Source organism: Hippoglossus hippoglossus, chromosome 13, assembly GCF_009819705.1.
Source record: "Hippoglossus hippoglossus isolate fHipHip1 chromosome 13, fHipHip1.pri, whole genome shotgun sequence".
NCBI classification, from domain to species: domain Eukaryota; kingdom Metazoa; phylum Chordata; class Actinopteri; order Pleuronectiformes; family Pleuronectidae; genus Hippoglossus; species Hippoglossus hippoglossus.
The window spans coordinates 26,629,941-26,656,961 of NC_047163.1; the positions used below are offsets into that span (position 1 = coordinate 26,629,941).

General features: G+C 44.6%; 1 protein-coding gene and 1 long non-coding RNA gene across 6 annotated transcripts; both read left to right on the forward strand.

The window, feature by feature from the left end:
- The first annotated feature begins 3,716 nt into the window (after nucleotides 1-3,716).
- On the forward strand, nucleotides 3,717-25,736 carry zgc:165508 (uncharacterized protein LOC100101652 homolog). 5 transcript variants are annotated; one of them, XM_034604073.1, is made up of 6 exons: nucleotides 3,717-4,261; nucleotides 8,322-8,461; nucleotides 13,741-13,834; nucleotides 13,984-14,166; nucleotides 19,906-20,037; nucleotides 21,593-25,736. In XM_034604073.1, exons 3-6 carry the CDS (start codon nucleotides 13,765-13,767, stop codon nucleotides 22,243-22,245), a joined length of 1,038 nt encoding a protein of 345 aa, XP_034459964.1. In that variant the 5' UTR covers nucleotides 3,717-4,261; nucleotides 8,322-8,461; nucleotides 13,741-13,764; the 3' UTR covers nucleotides 22,246-25,736. The 5 variants fall into 5 exon arrangements, with proteins under 5 accessions (XP_034459964.1, XP_034459962.1, XP_034459963.1 ...); XM_034604072.1 differs by lacking the exon at nucleotides 3,717-4,261 and adding an exon at nucleotides 4,282-4,905; XM_034604069.1 differs by lacking the exon at nucleotides 3,717-4,261 and adding an exon at nucleotides 4,293-4,388.
- On the forward strand, nucleotides 14,223-15,957 carry LOC117772719. Its single transcript, XR_004615829.1, has 2 exons — nucleotides 14,223-14,413; nucleotides 14,566-15,957. It is a non-coding gene; the product is annotated as an uncharacterized LOC117772719 (long non-coding RNA).
- Nucleotides 25,737-27,021: the final 1,285 nt, after the last annotated feature.

Sequence of the window (27,021 nt, forward strand, 5' to 3'; positions counted from 1 at the left end):
CCACAGTCTGTCAAGACCCATTTATACATCGTCTGGTGGAGCGATGCTCAAAGCTTCAGAGGAGATGGAGGAGGAAGTGTTGTCTCTTTTGTCTGGTGTTGAAGTTACTTTTATGGGTAGAGAGCAGGTGGTGGTCAGGGACAGTGACTCTTTTCTCTACACATTTCTATTTTCATAGAAAGTCTGAACAGTTTCACCAAAATATTCATTTCATTATCATAGTTAAATCAACTGAAACAAGCATCCTGACCACAATGTAAAAAAGAACTGCTAATATTCTTTTAAACACATTTTGTGGTCACCTTCAGCAGATCATATGACCTAAGTATAAAAATGTCATGATGCATATACTGTACAACATCACCTCCCATCATGTGACTAAAATCCAACTAAAACAACTAAATCATCTCTTATTGTTTTTGTTTTTATATAGTAAAGGAATAAATGATCATTTTGGGAGATACATTGTTTATTTTCTTGATGAGTGTTAGTTCAGTCAGACGACTCACATTTGAACTGTTTATTACAGCATAACATTGTTAGTGTTTGGCGTCTCGGCTCTGACCTCATCACTCTCCCAGATATGATTACATTAATATGATGGTGAGTGATGAGCAAATATCCTTAAACCCCCTGTCGGAGCCTATACTGGTGGATGCTGCTGAATCAACCAGCAGCAATAGAGACGAAGCAGCAGCGGGGCAAGCAAAGGGACTGACATTTTTGCAGGCCGCCAAATTGGGAGGGTGTGTATGTTTAAACTGAAAAGTTTGAAACCATGTCTCTGATGTCCAGGGATATGTTGGAAGGCTTCTTCATCCTGCTTGTTGTTTTCCTTCATTCGGTTGGAACCCAGAGTCTTTTTACCTGTCATGGCTCCCCTGACGTGTTTGTCCTGCGTCTCCTGCTCCAGATGAATTATTCTGTCCATCACAGCTCTCCTGCTTCAGCCCACCAACAGAGCCTGCAGCTGGCCCTTGTCCTGAAGCCCTGAGGGGACAGGACATCTCCTCTTGCCCCTGGAGACGGTGGCTCTCCAGCTGGTCCTCATCCCGGGTCAAAGCACTCTGCTGCTCCTCTGCTCAGCCAGGCCGCTCTACGGTGCCATTTGTCCTCATCTTCTTTCTAGGAATCCAAGAAGCTGAATCAGCAGGGACTCAATCAAGACCTCCTTCTTATCTGCAGCCTCAGCACAGAGAGCCCGGATCTCTATCAAGGTCTGTTGAGTCGGAAGATTGTTTCACTACTGGCTTCACTCACTTCACTCGCTTCACTGGCCTGATGCTCTAAGTTGTTCTGGGCTCCGTGAAGCCGAGGTTATAGCAACATAACTCAGCTTGGGTCTACTCTTGAAATGGCTTTTTCACCAGTATATTTCACTTTGCAGCCACCAGCAATATTTTTGGTTTGTGCTTGAGAGCAGGTTATTTAGCTGATTGGATCTGGGATTTATGGTCTGCTGGTCAGCTGTGAAGGCTCAATTAAACAAGGAAGGATAGATAGATAGATAGATGAATAGATAGATAGATAGATAGATAGATAGATAGATAGATAGATAGATAGACGGACGGACGGACGGACGGACGGACGGACGGACGGACAGACTTTAAATTTTAACTTTTATTTTTCTACTGTCACTTTATCTCAAATTACAAAATAATTTTGAAAATGACGAGAATTAAATACCAAGCAGTTACAGATGAATTGCAGCATGGCTGTTATTTTTCTACAATCACAAGAAGTGGATCTCCATTTTATTCTATACTTTCTTTGTCACACAGATGCAGAGGCAAGGTCTTATGTTGAGCTGAGGTAGTAATAACTTCATCCTCTCCTCAGCTCTGCAGTCACACACGCACAAGAGCGTGTGCACACAAACATAAACACGCACACACACACACACACACACTAACACACACACACACACACACACACACACACACACACACACACACACACACACACACACACACACACACACACTGTACTGAGCTGCGCAACAGGCTCTCCGCACTCCCCCTGCTCCCTCGCCTTCGTGCCTGCGCCACAGTCGTCCTTTGGGTGGCGCTGGAGCACCAGTAAAGGTGCCATGTGGCACGGAGAGGACCGATAGGGCCAAATAAGATCCGGCTTTGCCGCAACTTTGACGTCTTATGAAAGGAGGGTTGAGTTCCGCACTGCAGGAGAGAGGAAGAGGGAGCGCAAGAGACTCAGTCCTTCGTATTTCAAAGTGTGAAATCACAGATCATGAGAAGATTTTATATCTGATCAAAAATAAAAGCTCCGTCCTCCCACCTGTTGAATGTGAGATGAGCAAAGTGAAATACGGACCATGTTGATATGTTATCAGCATCTGGTGTTTCTCTAAGCAACAGTTGCTTATCGTTGACCACTAAATGTTCTCATATCTCATTGAAAGACTCGGTCCTAGAGAGGGGGGAAATCCTCCGTGAAAACAGTCGCTTCTAGTTTCTTGTTGTCTATATCACGCGCATCGATCTAAACTCTCCGTTGTGATCTCTCAGGACCGTTGGCTGATCGAGCAGATCAGCCATGGATAAAACATGTCGGTCTGTTATGAATTCACAGAACAATGGATGAGAGAGTTTTTTCCTTCAAAATCCCATCATGAAATATTAGTTAGAATATGTCAGTTCAGGAAACTGGCACTAAATTGTCTTAGAGACGCTCAGGTGGAACACTGCTCCTGGAGTAATACGCTTATAATATTTCCCCTCATTAAGTAGTGCCACTGTTTACACAACTCACTGCGCTAAGGATCAGATTCAATAATATGGAATGAGATCAGTATAATTATGAGGAATGTGGATAGTGTCTTTAAATGTTCCCAAACCCACAGTGTGCATCAGTTCTGCCTGTGAGGGGAGCCTGGGGCATGTGTTCTCCGGTAGAACAGATGCGCAGTCGAGGAGCGGCCGCGTGGGTCACAGCAGCTCTGCTGGTCTATGTTTAGAGTCCTGGTGGGCGTTAAGAGAGACAGAGGGGGATGCAGATGCCTCAGTGTCGAACTGCCTGGAAACGAGAGTGGGTCGCTTACAAATAGACCGCACTAGGCCTCACAATAGACCCTTCCTTTATTGAAATCACGCCCTATAGAAATAAAAGGTTACTCCAGCTGAGAATACACAACAAGCTTATATTTGGCACCGTTGCCGATATTTATGTGCGTGGACTGTGAGGTTGTATTGAGCCTGCAGCGAGGCCACTGCATGGCAAGGGAGCAGCATGGTGGAGTTCTGAAGCCATGACACGTGTCAGACTGTTATGTGATACATGTCACTTTCATCACAGGCGCTTTTGCTGCCATTACCGGATGGTTTCATCATTACAGCACTGCACAACCTCTGCATATATACTGACTAAAGCCAGTGTCACATTGTTCTCGAAAGTGAAAAAATGAATTACCGTCCTTAAATCCTTCTGCACAAATGTTGCTCTGCATCATTGCCCAGTGCCAGGCTTTCAGACCTGTTGACATATGCAGTGTGTTGCTCATTTATCATTATGTCAGTTGATAGATGAGGGGAAATGCAATCCTGTAGTTGAAAACTTGTTCCTTTGCCTCAACTCCGCCCCTCTCCTGCAGGTCAGCAGACATGTAAAGTGACACCAGCCAATCACGGCTCATTCCGCTTCTACCTTGAGGGAAAAAAAACAGAACTCGGAGGCGGAAACTCCTTCGGGTTGAATATATAAGCCAGTTACGCGTGGGATTTTGTCCATGTGCATCAATGTATAACCCTCCAGAGGTTCACTGTCTGAACCGAACACGACCGGTGCACACGCAGAGCGCACGCAGAGCCGGAGGATCCGTGCTGGTGTGAAGTGCTGTGGACTTGACCGGCAGTGACCGAGAGGGGAACCCCGGCTCCTGCAGCTGCGAGGCGGGGACAAGCTGCCGCTGCCGCCGCCTGTCAGGGAGCTGTCCGCCCGCTGTGGTGCTGAACTCAAGCGCAGGATGCGACCCTGCAACCGGTGACGTATAGAGCCGCGACCCACCCAAGACTCCGCGTGAAGTCCAAATAAAACCTCACAGTTTAGCATGCATGTGTATTTAAATGGATCTGAAGTAAGTCAAAGACTCAGGAGACACGGAGCAGAAGTGATGGTTGGACTCCCCCCCGCCCCCGGCGTCACTCCAGCTGTCTGAGCTCAGCAGCGCGCCGCCGCTTCGCCTCGCACCGGAACCCTGCGGAGCCTCCGTAGATGAGGAGAGTGTCAGAGGCTTTCGATCAGTGAGGTACGCTGGGCGTCTCTTGCGCAAGGAAATTAGGGAAATAAATGTGGTAGCTTGCTTGCTCTCCTAAAAGGGCTCTATATACATGCAGCTGCGAAAATGGGCTGTATCAGCTCCAAAGCGCCAGTTGGTAAGAGTTGTTTTAACTTGCTCTCATAAAAGCACGCTGGAGTAAGTCTGCTTTGGTTTGTTTTTCTTCGCATTTGTTTTTGCTGCAGCGGGTGCAGAGGCAATGCGAAGATTTTGGCTGCTTGTGTGGTGCACAGCATGCTGTGCCCCGAGACACATGATAGCGCTGCTGAGTCATACGCATATAACGAAGCTGTAGCTATTTTACGAGTCTTAAAGAAAACTGGAGATTTAAACCTTCTGTTAGAGGTTAAACGGTGTGTCTGTGCGCAGAGGTGCGCTTTGCTCGGGTGGTGGGGAGAGAGCTGAGGGGCTGGTGTCTGCAGCCTAAACATCGCGATGCTACGAGAGTTGCAAGAAGCTTTTTTGGTTGAGCACGCCAGCCAGAGACGGAGAAGACAGAGGCGCGCTTGACACCATTGAAGGATGCGCTGCTAGGCGGCTATTTACATTATAGTGAGGAGAGGACTGATCCGGACACGATGGTTCTGACCGCGCTGAGCCAGTTTAGTTGCAAGGTAGGACATCTCTCTGCTCCTGATCCAATCCGATCGAGTGATTTAAAAAACATCTCGACGCGCATAACTCGCTGTTTCTAAGAACTATCTTAGAAATCATACCCATAACCTCCTCTTGGCATCAAAGTAAACTGCATGTCCAAATTTAGACGGACTCCATCAAATCTTCTGCATACACACATGCAGCAGTATAGTTGCTTGTTGCCAAGAAACAAGCTTCCTGTTGCCACCGCATCCACTTGCTCTCACGGTTGTTTACACCTTCGCTGTAGGTGTCTACAATCCGCTCCGCTGGCGACTACATGTCGCCGTGGGCCCAGGCCCATAGGCTGCGTGCTCTACCACGACCTCTGACGTTTGTCTCCCCCATGCAGATATATCCCCGTGATATGGATTTGACTGGGTCTCCTCTGAAGTCTCCATAAATTAAAATTGCCCCACATCCATCCATCCATCCATCCATCGCTCCATCCATTTTACACAAACAGACCTAGTCGCCTGATATTTTAATTTCAGGTGATGTAAACGTTATATACGACCATCCACACTGTGATTTGCCCGTCGTGTCCGTGCACGCAGACCCCCTTTCCGCCTCTAATTGGTTGTGTAATATGTCGTTTCAGTCACTTGATGATTATTGCGCCTTGTCCCCGCGTCTCCTTGCCTCGGCGTGCGTAAGGACAAGCCCCTGGTCACCATAACCCCCTACATATAAAGCCATATGTGTCAAGAGTGTCATTCAACAGCGGCCACCTGTTTGACTCTCGTCTATTCAGCCTGTATATGTATGTGTGTGTGTGTGTGTGTGTGTGTGTGTGTGTGTGTGTGTGTGTGTGTGTGTGTGTGTGTGTGTGTGTGTGTGTGTGTGTGTGTGTGTTTGTGTGTGTGTGTGTGTGTGTGACACCTCGCTGCTGCTGCTGCTGCATGGTCTTGACCTAATTGTGTTGATTCGCTCATAAGTCTCTCAGAGAGAAGACACGAGAGAGAGAGAGAGAGAGAGAGAGAGAGAGAGAGAGAGAGAGAGAGAGAGAGAGAGAGAGAGAGAGAGAGATGCACGGCAGAGGCCTCTCTATCTGCAGTTTCCACGACAACGGGACCTACACGGAGAGACGGAGTGCGTGTCTGTGTGTGTGCGTGAGAGAGAAAGACCTGAGTGAAATAAATTAATAAAGAAAAAGAAAAATGACTGCAATCCTCGTTTGCTTTGAGGGAGGAGGAGACACCTGTGTCTCCTTAAAAAACGTAAGGTGTATTAGCCTAATTAAAAAATAAATGAAGCAAAGGAGCGCAGACGGAGGATGACCACAGGGCCTGAGAGCGGCCACACGTTGTAATAAAGAAGAGAACATTACAGTCAGATCCATCATACGTGGTTCCATCAGTTCATTCCATTACATGTGTTTATGTCCCTGTCATTTGATCCACAGCCCACAGCAGTGACTGCGGGCCCACTGCTGTAAAACCATTACCGTGACCTTAAATAAAAAAAGTTTAATACAAAGTGCGTAGAGTGTTTATCAGTCTTTGCCATGTGTCGCAGTAAATGGAACCCGCTCAATACGCAGCCACCGGGTGGAGGCTGCACCCGTGCGCAATCGCCTGTGAGCGTTTTCCTCACAATTGGTCGCTGACGTGTCGCTGTAACAATATGTGTTCAGAACAAAACAGCGGGCAGCACCGCAGGCTCAAATGACTGTCACATCCTCATCATCAATCTCATGCCCAGCAAAACACACGCGCATCCCTCACTCCTCGAAACAATACCTCCATTGACCAAGGTGCCCCGGATTCAAAGATACAGTAACACCTCCGGGCACCTGAGCTCTTCACACCCAATTAAAATGTCACATATTGAATTCTGCCGGTGGGCAACTTGAGCTGGGTTAAACGGGACTTTGACCCCCGGGGAGGAGGGTGGGCTGCCTGACTGCCTGGTCTTGGATGTCGGGCTCAGTGTTGAAGATGGGCGCTGGCGACTAATCAAGCGAGCTGTTCTTTTCACCGACAGCAAACGCTGTCCTGCAGTGGAGGGCTGGAAACAGTTTGTTTTGGAAAATCTGATTTGGAGAGTGGAGAGCATGAACGCGCGGGATTGAACGTGTGCGCACGGAGCTGTCCAGGTGCTGAAATGTCCGTCAGTACCTTTGGTCCACGAGGCTGTGGTTAGAAGTTGTCGGGATATCTGTAGGCGATTTAAGTCTGCCACTCATTTTCCTCCCAACCGGTGGAGGCAGATGGCCGCCCACATTGAGTCTGATAGAGGTTTCTTCCTGTTGAAATGTTGTCAGGTCTTAACCTCAACGTGTAAAGTGCCTAGAGATAATGTATGTTGTGATTTGTCGTCATACAAATAAAATTGAATGGAATTGATTTAGAGTTGGCAGAGCCAGAAGTTGCTTGGTGGTATGTACAGGGGGAGCTGCTTGCTCCGCAGCTTCAGGTGTGTTGATGACATGGCCTGGTCACAACAGAGAAATGTGTTCTAAACAAGAGAGGGGGTAAAACTGCACACTGCTGTCTCAGGCATGTCCATTTCCATGTGCTTTTTTAATTGCACTGATTCTTCTCACAATGCAGAACCAACATCATAAAATATCAAACAGGCTTGGGCTGCTGCCAGGGCCTTACGTGCATGACATGGCATGGCTTTAAAGTGCATGGAAGCAAGGCCTCCACTCCTCCAATATTATCTCACTACAAATACACTGTACAGAGCAATGTGAAGGCTGAGCCCAGCACTTCGAATTGTAACATGCATTATAGAGAGCAGAGAAGGGTGCTGCAGAATAAAACACTGTGAAAGTGCATGGTGCAAGCATAAAACATTTTTTTTAAGTTAGGCAGCCCAAAATTTATATGAAATCTTCAAACAACATCTCTTGAAATATTTTTTTTCAGATTCAATACTTGATGTTATGCTTCACAAGTGCTTTCAGCCTATGTTGAAAGTATCTTGTAGGCGGAAAGTCTTTCAGCCAGTGTATCCTTTTACAAGAAAACTTTGAACTGGCAGGCTGTTTATGTGGAGGTGATCTTGCTTTTTCTGTCAAGTATGTGTTTGTGTTTTTCTTTGAGGGGAAACTGCAGTGAGATACGACAACATTAGTGACATTCACTTACTAAAATATGGTCATCGCCTGTCAGTGGCTGCCCCGGGGTCCCCGTGGAGGCGTGGGTTGGCATGGTGATTGCAACTAACACGAAGGATTAGCCCAATCCTTAAAACTCATAGTTGGTCCAGTCGTAAAAAATACAAGTATTATGAACAATGACGTATTGAAGAGGAAGCATTGTGGTCATAATACTGAAGTTATTTATTTTATTTATTTGGAAGCGAGACCATGCTGTGGAGCTACTATGGGTTTTACGATTGTGCACTTGCTGTTATCTTCACGTGGCTCTCTTCCTCCTGACAGTGGCCTACGACGGTTCATTGCGCGTGGACTGGAGCGCAGCTAGCTCCCTGTCTGACCTCGCACTTTTGGGGAGCACGCGGACCTGCTTGGCGCGCAGACTGATTCTGACAGCACCTTTGGGCGCACTGGACTTCAGCGAGGTGCCCTTAATTCTGTCTCTATGTCTTTTCCTCTCTCTCTCTCTCTCTCTCTTTCACATTGGTCTGGATTTGTATGGTGGATGGATTTGCTTTTTTAGCTCAACTGACACCTAATGCATCATGAAATGGTCAATTAAAATGGTCAGTGATGATTTGAATAAAGAAAACGACACATTAAATATAGTGGTAGTCTGCAGACACAGGTCTGCTCATACAGAATGGACATATTTGCATTAATTCCCAGAGATGCTGGACAAAAGCTTATTTTCTTTGGCTAGCGTCACATAACGGAGTTGGAAAACGGTTATTTGAAAAGTGGCAGGACACTTCTGATGCTTAAATGGTTCATCATAAGTCATCACATGACATAAAAGAAGATTTTATTCCATTAGGCTACTTGTGAAGAACAAGGTATTCTACCAACATCGTTTTTCTTGGTCCATGAATTGTGAGATGGTCTGTGTTCATTACATCTCATAATTTGAACCAGGCTACAAACAACCTATGTAGCATAACCTGGCGGGGCACCTACCAGATATGACTAATCAGAGATGACAGTCTGAAGTGAATCACACATGAAGCCTAAAATTATTTTCTCAACCCTTCCGTGGTTTAATAATTGGCGTATTAATCGAGCCATCCAAGTCTTTAATGTGTGTTTCATCTCTGAGGTCTTTCTCCATTTAGGTTTTCATTAGTGTTAACCAGTTGGTTTCTAATTATTTGCAAGTCATTCAGAATAATGAGCAATTAATGTTTGATAGAGGATTTTAAATGGAGTCTCAGTAACACACTGTGTATAATGCTTCTTGCAAAATACAACAGGACAGTCCTTATGTTGAGCTGCGGTCACTGTATGTAAGCTACCATCTTACTGTTTATGTTCATTCAAAAGCCCGCAGACACATTTTCCTTTCTGCTGGATCCCTCAGAGTCTCTGAACAGTTCATGCAGATTGTGTACGGCAAAGACAGTTGGACTGAAAGGACTGTCTGCTCCTGAGACTGATGTTTAAACAAATATTTATAAAAAAGTGAGGGCTCCAATGGCTTTTTGGTGGTGGCTCTACAAAGAACCATCATTTATAGAAAATGTGACGTGTATATCTACATGAAGACCTTGTGTTGTCACAGCATTACGTGAAGGTAATGCTTTGCAGGGAACCTTTCTAAAATAGTTCTATTTATCAAACCTCTGCTGTGGTACAAGACATTTAACACTACAGTATTAGCCTACTGTATTTGTATGTACAAACACTGGAGCTTAAGTCAACATATTACTTGTGCTTTATAAAGTAAGGCTGCAGACCCTATGTTAGTAAGATGCATATTCAGTAACTGTATCAGAGATGATGATGATGATGATGATGAGGAGGAGGATTCAACCCTGCTTCTTTCATACATCCTTGTGCACCATCTGGGTGTGAATGCCTTGTGTTGCAGTGAGCCAGCCCGGCAATGATTAGCAGCCTAAGTGATCTATTATCAAATGCAGCCTCTCGGTCTTCATGGGCGGGCCTGTTATTACTGGCTGTGGTGAGAGACAGGTTGGCTGGACTGCTGATCGTATCACTTCTCTTTTAAAGAGGAAGGGCTCACTAATGCTTTACACTTCAAGGACCACCTGGAAAGACGCACATCAGCTACTTTTGATCAGATTTGTATCAGGAAATAATTCAGATTTTGTGTTTTTTTCTCTCACAATCAATAATTGACTAAATAAAAATAAGTATTCTGTAAATGTGTATTCATAAAACTCAAATAAATTAAAATACTCAAATACTCAAAAAAATTTCATCATAACTTTTATTATTATGCAAGAATTGAATTTGGCTTTGATGATAGAATGTCTCATCTCTGATGCAGGTGTTAGGAGCAGTAAATCAGAGCAGTGAGTGAAAAGTAGAAAGGCACATGTGAGAGTTATTAATCTGTTTGTCTGTTTTGGCCGTCGGTTTGTGTTCTGAGTGTGTGACATCATCAGTGAATCAAAGACGCAGGCATACCTTGAGGAATTGTTCCATGGCGACCGGCTGCCATTGAAACGTTGCCATTGTGGAAAAGTTGAGAGAGAGAGAGAGAGAGAGAGAGAGAGAGAGAGAGAGAGAGAGAGAGAGAGAGAGAGAGAGTGGTATGCACAGTTGGGCAGAAATGTGGCGTGTCAAAGGATAAAAGATTGTTCAGGTTAGGCTACAGCAACAAAAACTAACATCTGTTTTTCAAGTGATATAATTAAGCCTAAAAAGCTTTGTTGGGTTCTTGAATTAGATTTTACACTTTTACTCCCTCATCTATTTTACTCACAAATCTAAATCATCAATCACTCCCAAAAGTGGGATTTTGTGTGTGTGTGTGTGTGTGCGACAGGAAGACTCCAGTCAGGTCACCCGCTGTCAACCTGCACCCCGGATGCTCTCGACTCCAAACAGGCCCATTGTGTTGGAAAACGTGTTTTCCTCTGCTGTCTCCAGGCCATACCAGTCCACTGCACTCACTCACAGGCAACAGTTAACCAATGATCTAACAGCTGAGGATGAACCTGAGCAGCATCACAACAGCCTCTCCACTGTCTCTGTTCACCAGACCATGAAGAGTTATGAGTTCTGACTGTGTGCAAATTTTTGTTTTTGTACGGCCAAATATCTTGACTATAAGGACACAAGACTGTCCCTATAAGTGCAAAATATGTGTGTTAAGATTTAAATGTAACGGTAAATTAGAGTCATATCTGGGATTATTTGTGTTTTAAAATAGCCATATGTATATATGCTGCATGCATGTTGTTTGAGTGTGAGATGGAAAAGACGAAGCACAGTTGTCTAATTGAATTGCTCGGCCTTTTCCGACAACCGCGCATGTCTTCCTCTGTGTTCGCTCTGCTGTTCAGTAGGGCAGTAGGGAACCGGGAGGGGGGGGGCAATGCTGTTAGCTGCAGCTGTGGTGATGCTCCAGCACAGAGTTGGAGTCTGCCTTTAAAAGCTCATACTGATATATACTTAAAACATTCTATTTTGCACCTTCAGACTCCAGAAATAACAAAGCTATCTTTTAAAATTGTGCTCTCGTCCAAGCAGAAATGTCAAATACCATTCCTGTCATCCTGAGATAGTCCACAGGAGAAAAATAGCAAAGACATTTTTAGCCCTGAAGATGTGTAAAATCCTCCCACACTACACTGAAGAGATTTCTCTGAGCACCCATTTGACAAGAAATAGAACACATTCAGGTGTGGGTGGACAACATCACCTGCCTGGCCTCGGATTTTTTAATTGAAGACCAAAACAATATATCATTCTGATGCTCCTCCGGGGTATAAATCTCCTCCAGATTATCCTCCCTCTGATCTGTGAGCTGCTCCGCGGCACAAGAGGATTATCACGCCTCGCAGCAGCCGCTGATGCCGTCATAAGCTCGGGATCCCCCTTTCTCTCCTGCAGGGCTCTTCTGACGCATAATATTGTGGATGTCTGCTTGTTTATTTGGTTGGTACTTTGTTGCTGTTGAATGGAACTGACAGGGAAAAAGTCAGGGAAAGCAAATTTTATCACAGTATCTGGTATTTTCTTATTTACTGCAATCACATGTGCGCAGTATTGAGTGGTGGTCTCATTCGTGAAGGGGAGAAATATAGGAAGATCAACACGTCCAAATACGTATGATGTTGTTTGAGCTCGATGCAGGAAAAGCAGGTGACACTATGGAACGTGGTAGAGTCGCCAGTGTGACTGGAAACAATCTGTAGCTGGTGAGATATACTTGTCGGCTCAAAGCTGTCATCAAAGTGCTCAGTCAGCCATGTCTGCTGACCCCTATTGAGTAACAACACAGTGGCACAAGCTCGGTGTGTGGCCTTTGCCGCTGACGTGCCTGTTTCCCACGTGACTACAGGTAGGGCCATAAAAAAGAGTTAGGAGACAAAGGAACTTGTCAACACCTGATACTCCCTCTGCGGCTTGACTTACAGCGCAGACAGATTTAATGGAGGAAAGACCAGGGGGAGGAGAGAGGAGGAGGGGGTGTTCATCTTTAGCCTACTGGCTGGTTCTGCTCACTCGCTACAAGGAAATTACCTGTCCAGCCATCGGGGCACAAAGCTTTATCTCTTTTTCCTTCAAGAGGTTTTCATATCACAAACATCTGTCTGTCTGTCTGTCTGTCTGTCTGTCTGTGTAACGCACATCTTGTGTACTGTTCTTAACGGCTTCACACTTGGCATATGTATTCCTAATGTCTAGAGGAAGTGCAGTGTCGAGTTTGGTGGGAATTGGACATGTGATACGTTCAATAGTAATAAAATGTGAATTAACAGGTGAACAGCGTCTTGCAGTCAGTGGCGCGGGGCCTCTTCAGGCCAATCCATGGACGAGGTGAACTTTTCATCTTCTATGTTCTCGTATAACATAGCAGTGGTCTGCAAATGGTGGCTTGCAGGAATAAGGATTATCGCAGATATTCAGGGTGCAGCGGGTGCGGATTTTCGTCATGGAAGCAACATTCATAGAATCACTTCCACTTTAGCACTTTGTTTCAAAATAAAATCATTTGTTTTGTTGCTGTAATGCGTTATATTGAGCTGAATTACAGAGCTTTTATTTTGAAAAGTTGTGAACTTGAAGATTGTGTCGATTGTCTGACAGACCTGAAAAAGCTGACATGTAATGTATGAAAATTAACACCAGTTCAGTATATAATCCAAACCTATGTATAAAGCACACATGTGAACAGTAAAAATGAAAATTATTTGTATTAATTTTGTAGCAACTGAGGTTGAAAGGAGTCAGCTAAGTTACCTGAACAAGCTGTTGGATTACTAATCAGCCAGCAGGCTAATTTAATGAACCACTAAAGCTAACATGTGCAACCAGTATCACTGGCTTGTTGTTTCTGCTCGTCTATATAAAATAGTATGAAAATCAAATGCTATTATATGCTCTGCAATATGCGCAGCCCACATGACTCCAGTCCTATTTAAGAGTAGCTGCTGAAAGAAGCTATTTTCAGTGCTCTTAAAACTGTGTGTGTGTGTGTGTATGCATGTGGGCGCCTTGTTGGCATACAGCTGGTCTTATTAAAACATTGATTGGTGTGTAAGAAGAAGAAATTAATTCAATTAAGTAAACTGAAGCAGTTAAAGTCCTTTGAACTCGAGAGGGGTTCCTCCTCCATGAAAAGACAACAGAGGGTTTTCCAGTGAGTCATAGCAGGATGTGTTCAGCAGCCGGCATCTGAGCCGAGCCACAGCAAACCCTTTCACCAAGTTTGTCTTTCTTGTCATTGCAGGTGAATGTTGATGACACCATTGAAATGTTACCAAAATCAAGAAGAGCTCTTACCATCCAGGAGATTGCTGCATTAGCACGATCCTCCCTGCATGGTGAGTGCAACATATAACACATAAACACGTCCCTGCATGCACTTTACATGCAAACGCACTCAGAACATTTGTGTCGTTTAATGCAGATGCTGAAATTATGTAATATGTTTGCTATGCTTTTGCATCACCCCCTAATCTTTTCCTTGTAGGTATTTCCCAGGTAGTGAAAGACCATGTGACGAAGCCGACGGCGATGGCGCAGGGCAGAGTGGCCCACCTGATAGAATGGAAAGGCTGGTGTAAGCCCATGGACACTCCAGCAGCCCTGGAATCAGACTTCAACTCTTACTCTGACCTCACTGAGGGAGAGCAGGAGGCTCGCTTTGCTGCTGGTAAGACTGATCTCTGTGAATAGAATTAGTTTATTACCCAAATATTAAAGTGCCCAGCTCTGTAAAAGTGCTTTTTACATGCATGTTTGATAGTATATCTGAAAGAGGAAAAGGCTTTAATGTTACAAATATATTGGAATAAGGAAAAAAAGCAAAGGTAAAAGACAGTATACACTTTTTTTTAAGAGTAAAGGAACTACACTTCCCATAAAGCATTGTGTAGTATCCCTCTCCAATGACTTCCACCGTGAAACTGAATTACTGACGAGTTCCTTGAAAAATGTGGTCACACTGTACAGATTAGATTTCCACCAGAACACATTCAGATGTACCTGGCTGGACCAATAGAGCTCAACAATGTGGTTCTGGAAATAAAAATCCCAAACATTTTCTGAAAAGAGATTTTGATTATCAGCCTTAATGTTTTAACCATCCAAGGTAGACTTAGCACAAGCTACGAAAATGTGAAACGATGTTTGCTCCTGTAGAAGCCTAGGTCCTTGTAATTTCAACAGTTTTTTTTAAGAAAAACTTGTTTTATTCCGAAGAACTACAGCTTGGAGCTTGCTGTTACCATGGAAATGTTTATTAAAACAACGAAAATCATGTCAGCTATAATTTGATATTTCTCTTCTAACAAGCTGCAGTTTTGTTGAGATGAGGAATAATTCCAGAGGTTAAAATCACTACACCAAAGTCAAATTCAAGAAGAAGGAGGACTAAGGCTGATAATCAAAACCTCTTTTCAGAAAACGTTTGGGATTTTTATTTCCAGAATCACACTGTTGAGCTCTATTGGTCCTGCCAGGAACATCTGAATGTGTTCTGGTGGAAATCTAATCTGTACAGTGTGACCACATTGTTCAAGGGACTCATCAGTAATTCAGTTTTGCCCTTTTCCCCCCTGTCTGGTAGAGTAGACATTTACGTCTTTCACTCTGCATCTCTAAGAAATCAGCAGGGCTTTTTTCTCAGACTTTACAAACCTTCTCCAGAACCACAGTAGACATTATTCATCTGGCTCCTGATGATGAGATGTGACATGACATGAATATGACATGTGAAATAGGCGGACTGTTCCTTTAAAAAACTAATTCCATCAGACAAGTTTAAAAGGTCTCTGACCTGCATGTCCACCTTTCATGCTGCATGTCAGATTAGCCCCTCGAGAGCGACAGCAGAACAAGTAGAGCCCCCCCGCTGACCTTATCTGAGGGTTGAGATTTGATCAGAGTGCAGAGTCGAGACAACGTGGCTGTTTATTAATACCAGGTGTAAATGACAAGATCCAGATGAGATCTCCAGATACAGATCATGTTAATAGATCATGTTAATAGTGGGTCGTCTGATTCTGCAGCTGTGCAGCCACATGTCTGTTGCTCTCAGCTCTTTTCCTCCACATATACAGATGTTTTTTGTTCCTGCTCAGCCGCTGCTCATCCGTCTCCTCTCTCTTCCACTTACTTCATCTTTTTCTTTTCTTTCATTCGCTCCTGCCCCCTCCTGTTTATTTCCCCCCTCTTCACATTGTCCCCTCTTGTAATGTTCCTCACTGCCTTCTGTCTCTTTATCTTCTCTTTTATTCAGTCGTTTTCACCCCGTCCCTCCCGCCGGCTCTCCCTCCGTTCTCTCGCTCGCTCCCTGCAATGCAGACTCTCAAGGTTAATTTGCACAGTAAGGTTTTGCTCCTGGCTAGTGCCACAGTGACGGAGCGATTTTCCTCCTGTGCCTCCTCTGTTCTCCTTCCCTTTTTCTGCCCTTTCTTTTATCTCACTAGTTACAGGCCGTCTCCACTCTGCTCTAAGATCCATCTCAGTTTTCTTTGGTTATGCAAAGTTCAAAGCACCAAAAATTACTTCTCAAAAATGATCAAATCGATATATTCTTCAGCACTGTGGTTGTCTTTTTAAACTCTGAACCTTGCCATTCACATCAAACATTGCTCGGTTGCAAATGAAACAAAAATCTTCTGCAACAATCCTACAGTAAGTTGCCTAACAATGGGGCTGGTTAAAGAGTTATTACATTACAGTGCTCATTCCCTCATCAGCTTACATCATCACCAAGCAGCCTCTCCACCAGGGCCCTGCCAGTTGTGCTGACTCCTTTTATTTTTGTCAACTGTCTCCTTGTATTCCAATGGTGGTTTTACTGTGGGTGACTGGACACACTGCGTGAATGTCAGTGAACACCCTAGTGCATTAAGGGAGCGTGTTCAAATTGGTTCAGTTATTCTTTGGTATGAAAAATGTATAGTTACAGTAGAATACACCAGTGTGTGTGTGTGTGTGTGTGTGTGTGTATTGGCAGAAGTAAGTATCAATAGGACAACCCTATTGACACACACACACACACACACACACACACACACACACACACACACACACACACACACACACACACACACAGGCTGGCAGCCTTGACCGACCAAGGCTTATGTCACTCTGTGTGTGTGTGTGTGTGTGTGTGTGTGTGTGTGTGTGTGTGTGTGTGTGTGTGTGTGTGTGTGTGTGTGTGAGTGAGTGTGTGCGCGTGTGTGTGTCTGTGTGTGTGTGTGTGTGTGTGTGTGTGTGTGTGTGTGTGTGTGTGTGTGTGTGAGTGAGTGTGTGCGTGTGTGTGTGTCTGTGTGTGTGTGTGTGTGTGTGTGTGAACATGTATATGGTAATGAGGAAATTTTGGCTTGTCCTCACAAATTAAAGGTCTGTTTGAGGGTTAGTTTTAGTGTTAAGGGGAGAATTATATTTAGCATAATGTTGGGTTAGTCATGACGGTTACAGTGCAACTACTTTCATTAATCACATGAGTGAAATGTTTCTCCACACATAACACAAACAGTTTTTGCAGGTGTTTAAGGAGCAGACGACATTTTGGCTCATCTCTATTAACAGCTGTCTGCATATGAATGCAGATCAATAAAAAGCTGATTGTCGATGCTCAATCTTTTGGTCAATAGGTTCTGCCTCTTTTTCACTCCACAGACTGTTAACCTGCGAGCGACCAAAGCTTATTGATCAAACTAGAAACAGAAACCACAAAACTACTGGCCCCAAAGTCGTGTCCCTCACCTACAGATTCTGGATCTTGCAGAATGTGTTTGAAGAGATTAGTCAAACTGTAGAGTGACAGTGTAGCTTGACCTTGCATTCAACAGATGACAAGAAGCACGATTCCAGTAAATCTGGATAAGTTAATATCAACTTAAGAATTGATGACATCTCATTGTTTTTTCAATACCTTGTGTCCAGAAAGTACATCACATCCTGCCTTAAGGCCTTTTTGTGTGATATGTGGGTCAGTGTCATATAAACCTGCCTCCGTAATATAGGTCAAAACTCTGCTTCTTTCTGAGTTAAAGGAATTACACAAGGCTTTCAAAGGGGAACACAAGAGCAACACGCACACTTGCATTTGCCAGAAGATGTGCCAGTGTTTGTGAGGAGAGTTCAGGGCCCAGCTACAGTGGAAGATGAATGACTCCATCGATCTCTCTCTGTGGGAGACAACGCATGAATACTGAGCAATAACCAGAGAAAGAGCCGGAGACAGGGGGAGGCCGAGGAGAGTGAGAGTCGGAGAGATAGAAATCAAAATGAGAAGTGAGGGACCAGGCTGAAAGATTGCAGGGTGAAAGAAAAGGGAACGGTTGGAGCGAGGAGGGTGAGGCGAGTCGATAGAGCGTTTTATTGAGAGAGAGGCGATTGGAAGAAAGGCGTGACATGAAGAAGAGAGCGGATGAATAGAGAGGAATACAAAACAAATGGATTGAGGCGACAAGGGTAAGCAGAGAGGTAAAGTGTGGGACTCGGATTGGTCAGCTGCTGATGGTAATTGCAGGTGATTGGTCACTTGGACTTTGTGGTTTACTGGTTCTGGCTGGTGCTGAGTCACCTGAGCCAGCACACTCGTCTCTTTGGCTACGTGTGTGTTTTACATGCATTTGGTTACTTTTAACAACACAATTAGTAACCAATACAGTGATTTAAGTATTGTAAAGGAAGTTCTCATTCTGGACAAACAGTGAAATCTGATCTATTTTTCTAAGGTTGCAATTTGAAAATCCAGGCTTTATTTTTATTTGTTATTACCTCCAGGAATTTATGATTTGTTTATGCATTTGTTTGTTAGTCCGCACGATTACGCAAAAGCTGCTTAAAACTGCTCAAACTGTGGAAACGTGAGGCCTGATCCAAGCAGGAGCCCATTCCATTTGTATATCAATTTCTTTAACATTATAAGATGGATCGTTTTTCAACTTTTAAGTTGGCAAGAATAATTTATGGATCTTAATGAAAAAATCTGACATGTTTAGGGGACTGATATTTATAAATGTGTGTAATTTGGTGCAGGTACAAATAAATATCCAGCTCTAGTGAATTTAAATGTGGTTTCATAAGATGACTGTTGGAGCTCGGTTGAGGTATGAACTCTACTGAGGGACATTTGAGGTGTTTATGGCATTATGATGCTACAGTTGAAGTGGATGTTCATGCATACAAATTACACAGGCAGACAATAGCTGTGTCAGGGGCTGCAACCAAGTATTGGAAAGATGTGGTCTACCTAGACAGTGAAGGCCTAACTGAAAGAGACCGTCTGGAGGATTTCCATGCCCGTACTGCTGTTGCCTATATAGCAACAGAGCTGAAGTTGATAACTCCGCGAAATGTGTATTGTTAACTCTTTGGGTGCTGGCGCTATTTCCTCTTTGAATGACAGTTCATCACTGAATCTTGGGACAGGTTGGGCCAAGACGGATCTACCTTTTGGAGCTTTCATTTTCTGGTAAAGGAAGGATGCATTTGTCAGCAGCATTTGAAGGAGCTTTTAAAATTGGACAGTCTTGTTGCACCACTGTGACGCAGTCAGTCTTCAAATGCAGCCCCTGCATTGAGACACAGCAAATGATGAACCTTGTAACTTAACGTAACACTAACATTGGCATTTATATATCTCAAGAGAAACAGGCTCATGTTTTATTCCCAATTGTTCCTGTTCCTGGTCACAGATGCGTGTTCACTCATTGTAGGCGTTCCTCCTTCACTCTTCACTGATCACAAGCAGCAGATGATGAATATTATTCAGATTTTTCCAAATCCAATCTATTATTTTTTTCCAGCCTGTGCAAGTCGTCTTTCAACATGAAGAGTAATCAGGATGTGTCGAGTTTTCTCTACAGTGATGAACATACAGTGAGAAAAATGTCAAAATAAAAAGACAAAAGAAAGAAAATATAGTTTCAGTTGAAAATCGTACACAATCTGATTGTAGCAGGGTGGAGAAAATTATATCGACCTGTTGTACTGATGGAATTATTGCCTTGGAATTGAACATCATGCTTGATTTACCTTGTGAGGCATCAGACTACACATGATTACCTCCACTGCATTTCCTTTACCTGCCTTTAATTAGTGAGTAATCATTATTTATTATGACTTGAAATACAGTATTTAGGCTGTAGTAACTTCTTCACTCCTGGTATTTGCAGCAGTGACACACAGATATTGTCTGTGCACCAACAGGAGTGCAACCTGCTTGCAGCACCATCAAACACTCAGTAACATCCATCTCAAGTGACTGTCTCCGACCAGTCCAACGCCACACTGGGCTCGCTGTTCCTCACACAGACCAGCCAACCAAACCAAAAAGAGCAAGAGCGACATGGCATGGAGACCCAGTGGCTCGCCGTGATCGTGTTACCATGCCAACCGTATCTTTACTTGCGTATGTGTGTGCTCTTAGGTGTGGCGGAGCAGTTTGCCATCGCCGAGGCTAAGTTGAGGGCCTGGTCCTCTGTGGACGGTGACGAGTCCAACGATGACTCATATGATGAAGACTTTCTGCCTGCCAATGAGCCCACCACACAAAGCACAGGTACGTGCACACACACACATGCACACGCACACACACACACACACACACACACACACACACACACACACACACCCTGTCCCACACCCTCCCCCCTCTCTCTGTATCTTTCTTTGTCCCAGTGCCCTAGTTTTCATCCCCTCCCGACATTTTTTTTGTTCCTCAGCGCAATTTGATATCCCCTCCTGCAAGTTTAATATCATTTCCTCTGCTGCTGAGACAGTCTGTGTGAGGGGTCTGTGAATGCACAGTGTATCTGACTGTGTGTGTACGTGTGTGCTTGTGTATACCAATGCTTTCATTTTGATTACACTTAACCATCAATAACCTGAACCGCTAATAATACCCAGCACAGTTTTGCTGCTCTGTATCTTCATATAGTGAATCATCCTTGGCTTCTTACCCCCTTCAAGGCCCATGTAGTGGAAGCAGTTTCACATATTCCAGCCTCTATGTGAAATGAATCAACTCTATATGAAACCGGATCCAAGTCAATATGACTGTAAAACCCACTTCACTGTCACATAGATTTCAGCCTTCAGTGCTTCAGTCCTCCTCAGCTTGAGATATAATGTAGAACTTTGTTCGATAACTTGATAATTCCCTGTCTCAGCACTATTATGAATACATTGACAAAGTGTAATTTGTTACTGATGACTAAGATTTTTGCCTGTTTCTACTCAAGATCAATTTCAGTTATGTATTTCATACTTTTTATTTGTGTTGATTGCCTCCTTGTTTCTCATATTTCCCCACTATTTTAATACCCTATTAATAACGAACATTTTATTTATAATTATTTATTCTTTTGTTGTTTTGTGTCTGTTGCGTGTTAGAAACATCATTAACTAGCTCATTGTGAATCCTTGGGATAATCTCCTGCTGTATTTTCATACAGCCTCATTCGGACATTCAGAGTTTTTAGCAAGAAAATCTTTAAAGAATGTCCGGAGGAACTGACACACTTTTCACATACAGCCCCTACCGATAATTTCAGGGAGAATCTGAAGATCGGTGCATGTCTGAAAACAGTTTTGATGTAATTGTTGGCATGGATACGGTACCAAGCTTTGCAGGTGCAAGGTGTGTGCAGGTTTTCAAAATTGGACTAACAGAGCTTTTCAAGATCTATGGTGACATTTGTATACTAACAAACATTGAATGACATTCCCTCCTCATAAATTATGTGCTGCATTGTTTGCATCCATAATTTCTTTTTTCCTGCCATGTGTGTTTCTACTGGCAAATATTCGTCAGAGCATGAAACTAGTTCATGTGTTGTTCAATCCCATGATACAAACACATTCGAGACCAGCTCATGAAAACATTGCTGTATAGCAGCAGTAGCAGTAACAAAATTCACAGGGTTCCTTTAAGTCAAATGTAAATAAAGAATAGTATGAGTGAAGTTTTTCATTCCTGCTACAGGAACTGTCAGTTCCTGTTAATATCTGATGCCCACTCACACAGTCAGTGTCGCTATGCTTTCAGGTCAGCTTGAAACTCTTATCATTGTTCTTCAGGACTCCATGTTCACAGTGTGCATCTGTCCCTCTAGATGTGCCATCATATCCTCCCTACTTGAAGGACCTGATCCACAGCCAGCTTTGCCAACACCTTGGCCTGCGAGTACCCTGCTGTGAGGGTGGAGGCGGAGGTGGAGAGGGAGGTGGCAGCGGAGAGCCCTCCCCCACGGCGGGCTCCCCGGACACCATGTGCTCCAGCCTCTGCAGCCTGGACGAGCACCACCCGTTGCTGCGCGACCTGGGCGGCCACAGCTGCACACACTCCCACAGCAACGTCACTGAGCTTGTCGCAAAGATCCTGTCGGCGCTGCAGGGAGGGGAGGAGCTGCTGGCCCGACTTCAGAGGGTGGGGCAGAGCGTGCCTTCTGGGGGGGACTGTGTCTTCCACAGCCTGGGTGGGGGAGGGCGAGGCATCAGGCCATGCGGAGGTCAGGACTCTCCTTGCATGTCCATGTCTTACTCTGAGACGTACCTGTCACCCGGCGAGGATGACGACACCCCCTGCAAGGACTACGAGGGCACCATGTGCCAGGTGGAGGCGGAGGGAAACAGGGTGGAGTACCCGCCTGACTATGACCTTCGCAGGAGGGTCTCTGACGTGGCCTCCTCTGGTGTGGTGTCACTGGACGAGGAGGATGAAGAGGAGGAGGAGGAGGAGAGGGCAGGAGAGCCAAACAACCAATGACTCCTCTCTTCTCACCTCAGTGTTTTATTCCTCCAAACTCTATTTTTTGCATCAACGTCCCCTCTCCTCCATGACGTCTTTAAAGTTTGAAATGTTTTTTCCCTCCTCTGACTGACAATGTAACTCATCCGTCTTTGCCTTACTTGCAGCATTTCATCTCCTCCTCTCCAGCACACAACTGCTTCGTCCCCCTTCGATGCAAAACTTTCTTTGAAGGCGTCCAAACAATCTTTTGTATCAGTGTGAGAACGGGAGCATCAGATCTGTGACCACTTGTGGTTTGCAGTTTTTGGCCCCGTCCCTCCCTGTTCAAGTGACTCCAAAGGCGGATGTCACCACCAGGCAGACAGAATGACTGAGTCCAAAACTCTGACTTATCTTTGCATGTGTTTTTGCAATTGCTGAAATCGATGGGCTGACCCGGTCCTGAGCACGGTTTGTAATCTCAGCTGTTACGTATAACCCCGCCCATCTCCCCCAGCATCTCCCATGGGGGGTGGGGCAGGTCGACACTGCATCCTGAGATGTGCCCTCACCTCCCCCCTTCCCTCGCCCCCCCCCTTTGCAAGAGACAAAATAGCATCCTTTTGGGCATGGCTTGCTGAGTATGCCAAACTATGAAACCCTGTTGCTACCAATTATGAGCAAATGCTGGAATGTCTTCAAAAGTGACAGGGCATAGTATGTATTTTAAAATAACAAAGATTTAAAAAAGATTTGTCACAAATGAAATGATAGAAATTATATGCTTTTATTGTACTAGTTTTCTATCACTCAAACATGTCGTTGTTCACATAAGTCCGAGCATCATTATGCTGGACATCTGTCATAATGATCAAATATAGCGGCTGGATACTTTCGGGGTTCTGTGGATTCCTGCGTGGAAGACACGAGAACTCTGGTTATCTTTAAAAAAACAACAACTCACACACAGCAGCAACGACGACAACAAACACAAAGCGAATGTTCCTGAGGTGACTCTTTCATGCCAGCTGTTTGGCAGGAAGTAGGTTAAACAGACAGAAAACATTTTTCTGTGACGAGGTGAGTTGCATCGGAGATTTTCTATATTTTTGTATGCGTTGTCTTGCTTGATCTCTTTGCCTATGCGGCGTGCCAGTGTATGTGGTTTTTTGCACGAAGCTAATGTGGCTGTAGATTTCTCCTTTTCTTCGTTATCACTGTGTGATACAGTCTACTGGGAAAAAAAAGTAACAAAACAAATGTGAACAAAAAAGTTTTTATTTTTTATTTCAAAAGAGGATACTGTGATACGGTTTGTTATTGCCATTTGTCATGATCCTCGTGAAGAGCTCTTGTTTTTCTTTTGTAAAAATTTCTAAATGCTCTTCGTCCTCTCCCTTCATACTGACTCGTGAAAAGCTTTGCCTTTTATTCTGTACCTTCCCTTCTTTTCTATGATGTCTGCAAAAAGGGCATGTTTATGTGACACATGCAGAATCTTCCATCTCCATGGTGATGTGAGGAGCCCTGTTGAGGTTCTCCCAGAGGGACTGTCATTCATACAACTCAGGAAATCCCATTGGACCAGGGCATCAACGCATCCCGCCCACACACACATAACTCCACTAGACCCTCCGTGTTTGTGTGTGTATATGTGTGTGGGTTTTTGTGTGTTTGTGGATGAGAAATTCTGGTGTGCGTAGTTATTTTCTACAAATAATTAAAGCACAGATTCAGTCCCTGCATCCTTCTTTCATGTTGTCTGACTGTTTAGAAAAGCGCCAATGTGCGATTCTGTGTTTTTGACGTTCTGTGAATGTGTGTGTGTGTGTGTTACGATTGCGTGTGTGTGTATTGTATTGTATGATGTCAGCAAGCTCCTCAAGCTTGCACTGTATATCCATTCCAAAACCCCTCCAATGCAGCGATTCCCTTTAAAACAGTGTCCGGTGAAGCTGAGCTCTCATTGGAGGTTGATCTTTTCCCAGAAGTGGAGATTAAATAAAACGGCAAACAGTTCGTACAACAATGAAGCTTTTTGAAACTGGAAATAGAGAGTCTCAGTCCGCAGAGGTGCAAAGACAGTGACAACTCAGGGGGAACCATTGAAGCTGTGCCTTTCATTCGTCACCTTTGACCTCCCCAGTTGTACCGTCATCATCACTGCATCCTCTCTTCTGTCACTCCGGCTGCAGCTCGGCCTCCTTCCCCTTCTCTCTTCTTAAATGTGCAAGAGCGGAGTCAAACTGCTGCTAACATCAGCTGGGCACCGCCTCCAGAAATCCTGTTGCATCTCCTGCGTGCATTGGCCCAGTGTAGCTGGAGGTTACAGAGGACCGATTTGCGTCATTGTCCTTTCGGTTGACATTAAAAGCCCGGCGATGCTGGCGAGGCGAGGTTGTGCATTTGTCCGGGCGCGGTGACGCGAGTGCAGAATTGTTTGCCCCCGCCCTCTATCCCCCACTCACTTTGTCCACCACTGTGCATTTTCTCTGTCAGTCTCTCTGAGCGTCCCCCATCCTGTCCCCGGGAAGTGTGCGTGAGATGATGTGTGTGTGTATGTGCGAGAGAGTGAGAGAGTGAGAGAGAGAGAGAGAGGTGGAGATGTGTTGGTGTGATACATTTTTTATTCACCTACTTGTCTCATCGTTGCTCACACATCCACATGAGTGTGTTTTTATTACTGTACTTCTAAGGACGATAATCTACTCATTCGTTCGCGCTTACCTTTCCCTCGACCCCGTCCTGAATCTAACACTAATCCCTTTGTAGAAGTTGCTCGTTGGTGGATTTCCTCATCTATTTGTCCTTTGTCAGAACATTTTGTCCTCATAAGAACAGAAAATTTCCCGCTGACACACAGACAGCCTGATGAATGTCTCCCCTCTCCATCCTCCTGTCTCTGTCCTGTCATTTCCTCCCACCTCACCCGCCTCCCACCCCTCTTTGTGTTTGTCCTTTCCTCTTTGCTCCCACTTTCTCCCCCTTCCTCTCTTTCTTTCCCTCCCTCTTTCCCCACAGGGGGCTCATTACGTAACTAAGAGGACATCTGAGTGCTACCTTTGCCGACAGGCAATTAGCCTATGATTATAAAACCACCTGACAAACAGTAGATGTGTATCTCTCTCTCCTGTCTGTCTTTTTTTGCCCTCATGTCTTTTTTCTCCTTCACTCCACTTGCACCCTCCCTTCCCTTTCTCAGCCCCCTCGCATGTGCCACAAGCGTTTTCATCATTTCAGGCCGGCTGTCCCAGAAAACACACAGCGACGGGGCTTCTTGCTCACGTCTCCGTTTGGAAAGGATCCATAATATTTTGTCGTCCACTAGTAGAAGAACACACCACTGACAGATTTCTTTAGAGTGAAACATGTTCCCTTTATGTGTGTGTGTCTGTGGGCAGTGTGCTTCAGTTTGTTGCTTTGCTTCAGGCAAGTGGTGACATTGGATACTTATCAGAGAGAAGTGATCCAGATTCTGTGTGTGTGTGTGTGTGTGTGATGTGACGGAAGAACCCGTGCTATAAAAAGACATCAAAACATCTGTCGGATAGTGACAAGGCAGGGGGGGGTGCATGAATATTCAGTTGCTGGTGGTGCTCCTGTCACCCCTCAGCCTACTTTTCATTTGAGAACAAAGCTGTCGGGCCCGGGGACACTTCTAGCCACACCACCGGCCCCCAGCAGTGGATATAGGGACTGGACCTGCAAACACAACAGAGACCGAGATAGATAGTGAAAACTGCTGATGGGATTGAAAACACAGCTCGTAATCTTCGCTGAGAGGTCTGTGTTTAACCCACATTAGCCTCCACTGTCTTAATTAAAACGTCCCTCAATCCTTTGGGGGTTCGGGTGCACACAGTGACACCGGTCAAACACACACACACACACACACACACACACACACACACACACACACACACACACACACACACACACACACATTAGAGAGTTCAGAGAGAAAAGCCATACAGCTACCCCAACAGAGAAGAAGACACTATATGAACTAACAGGAAAACCTGATGACCCAAAATGAATGTACTGTCCCCTCTACATCCTCAGTGACTTGTGTATCTCCATCAGCATCAGTCCAACACACACACTCCACTGTCTTGTCCCTCTGAAATCTCAAACCTGTCTTTTTCCTTTTTTCCTCTTTTCCCCTTTTTAATACTTTTCTTCCTCTTTTGGCTGAATGTAATTATTTGAATATTGCCACCTTGGATTTGATGATTGTTTGCTGCATCTGATATGATTTTAAGTTAATAAAAACATTGATAAAATGAATAAAATACTGTTATTGGTCTTTGCAAAGGAACCACAGAACTGGTGTGATCATGTGTCATTTGACATGAGGGAGCATTAACAGCGGATTGGAGTAGGATTTCACACAGTGTTTTATGGCTCTGAGGAGTTTAATGAACATTCACCTCATTGAACATCATTTACTGTTGGACAGTCACTGTGGTGCACACACACCATAAAGACTGCTGCAATTAGCCCCCTGACATGACGACATCATCATTATTAAGTTATTACCAGGGCAGAGGACAGCAGTCAGAGTGGAGCTGGTCTTAGTGATTCTACAGCAGTGAGTATTTCATTTTTTCCATGACATCATGCTTCCCTGGGGGAGCTCGCTAATCCATTTGTCAGGCTGGGAGGGAGAGGGGAGGGGGGGTATCAGAGCGGGACCTGACGGATTTCAGAGCAATGTGTGTATGATCGTCTGGACACACACACAAGCCTAGTTTGCTGAAGTGTAAATAAGATGCTCCATGACCAGGTTTATAAAAATGTGACAACGGACAA

Excerpts from the sequence above, each read along its gene's own strand:
- zgc:165508 (XM_034604069.1), top strand. The coding sequence starts at position 4,358 with ATGGGCTGTATCAGCTCCAAAGCGCCAGTTG. Across the intron at positions 8,462-13,740 it reads GCGCACTGGACTTCAGCGAG|GTGAATGTTGATGACACCAT; the intron begins GTGCCCTTAATT and ends TTGTCATTGCAG. Across the intron at positions 14,167-19,905 it reads GGAGGCTCGCTTTGCTGCTG|GTGTGGCGGAGCAGTTTGCC; the intron begins GTAAGACTGATC and ends GTGTGCTCTTAG.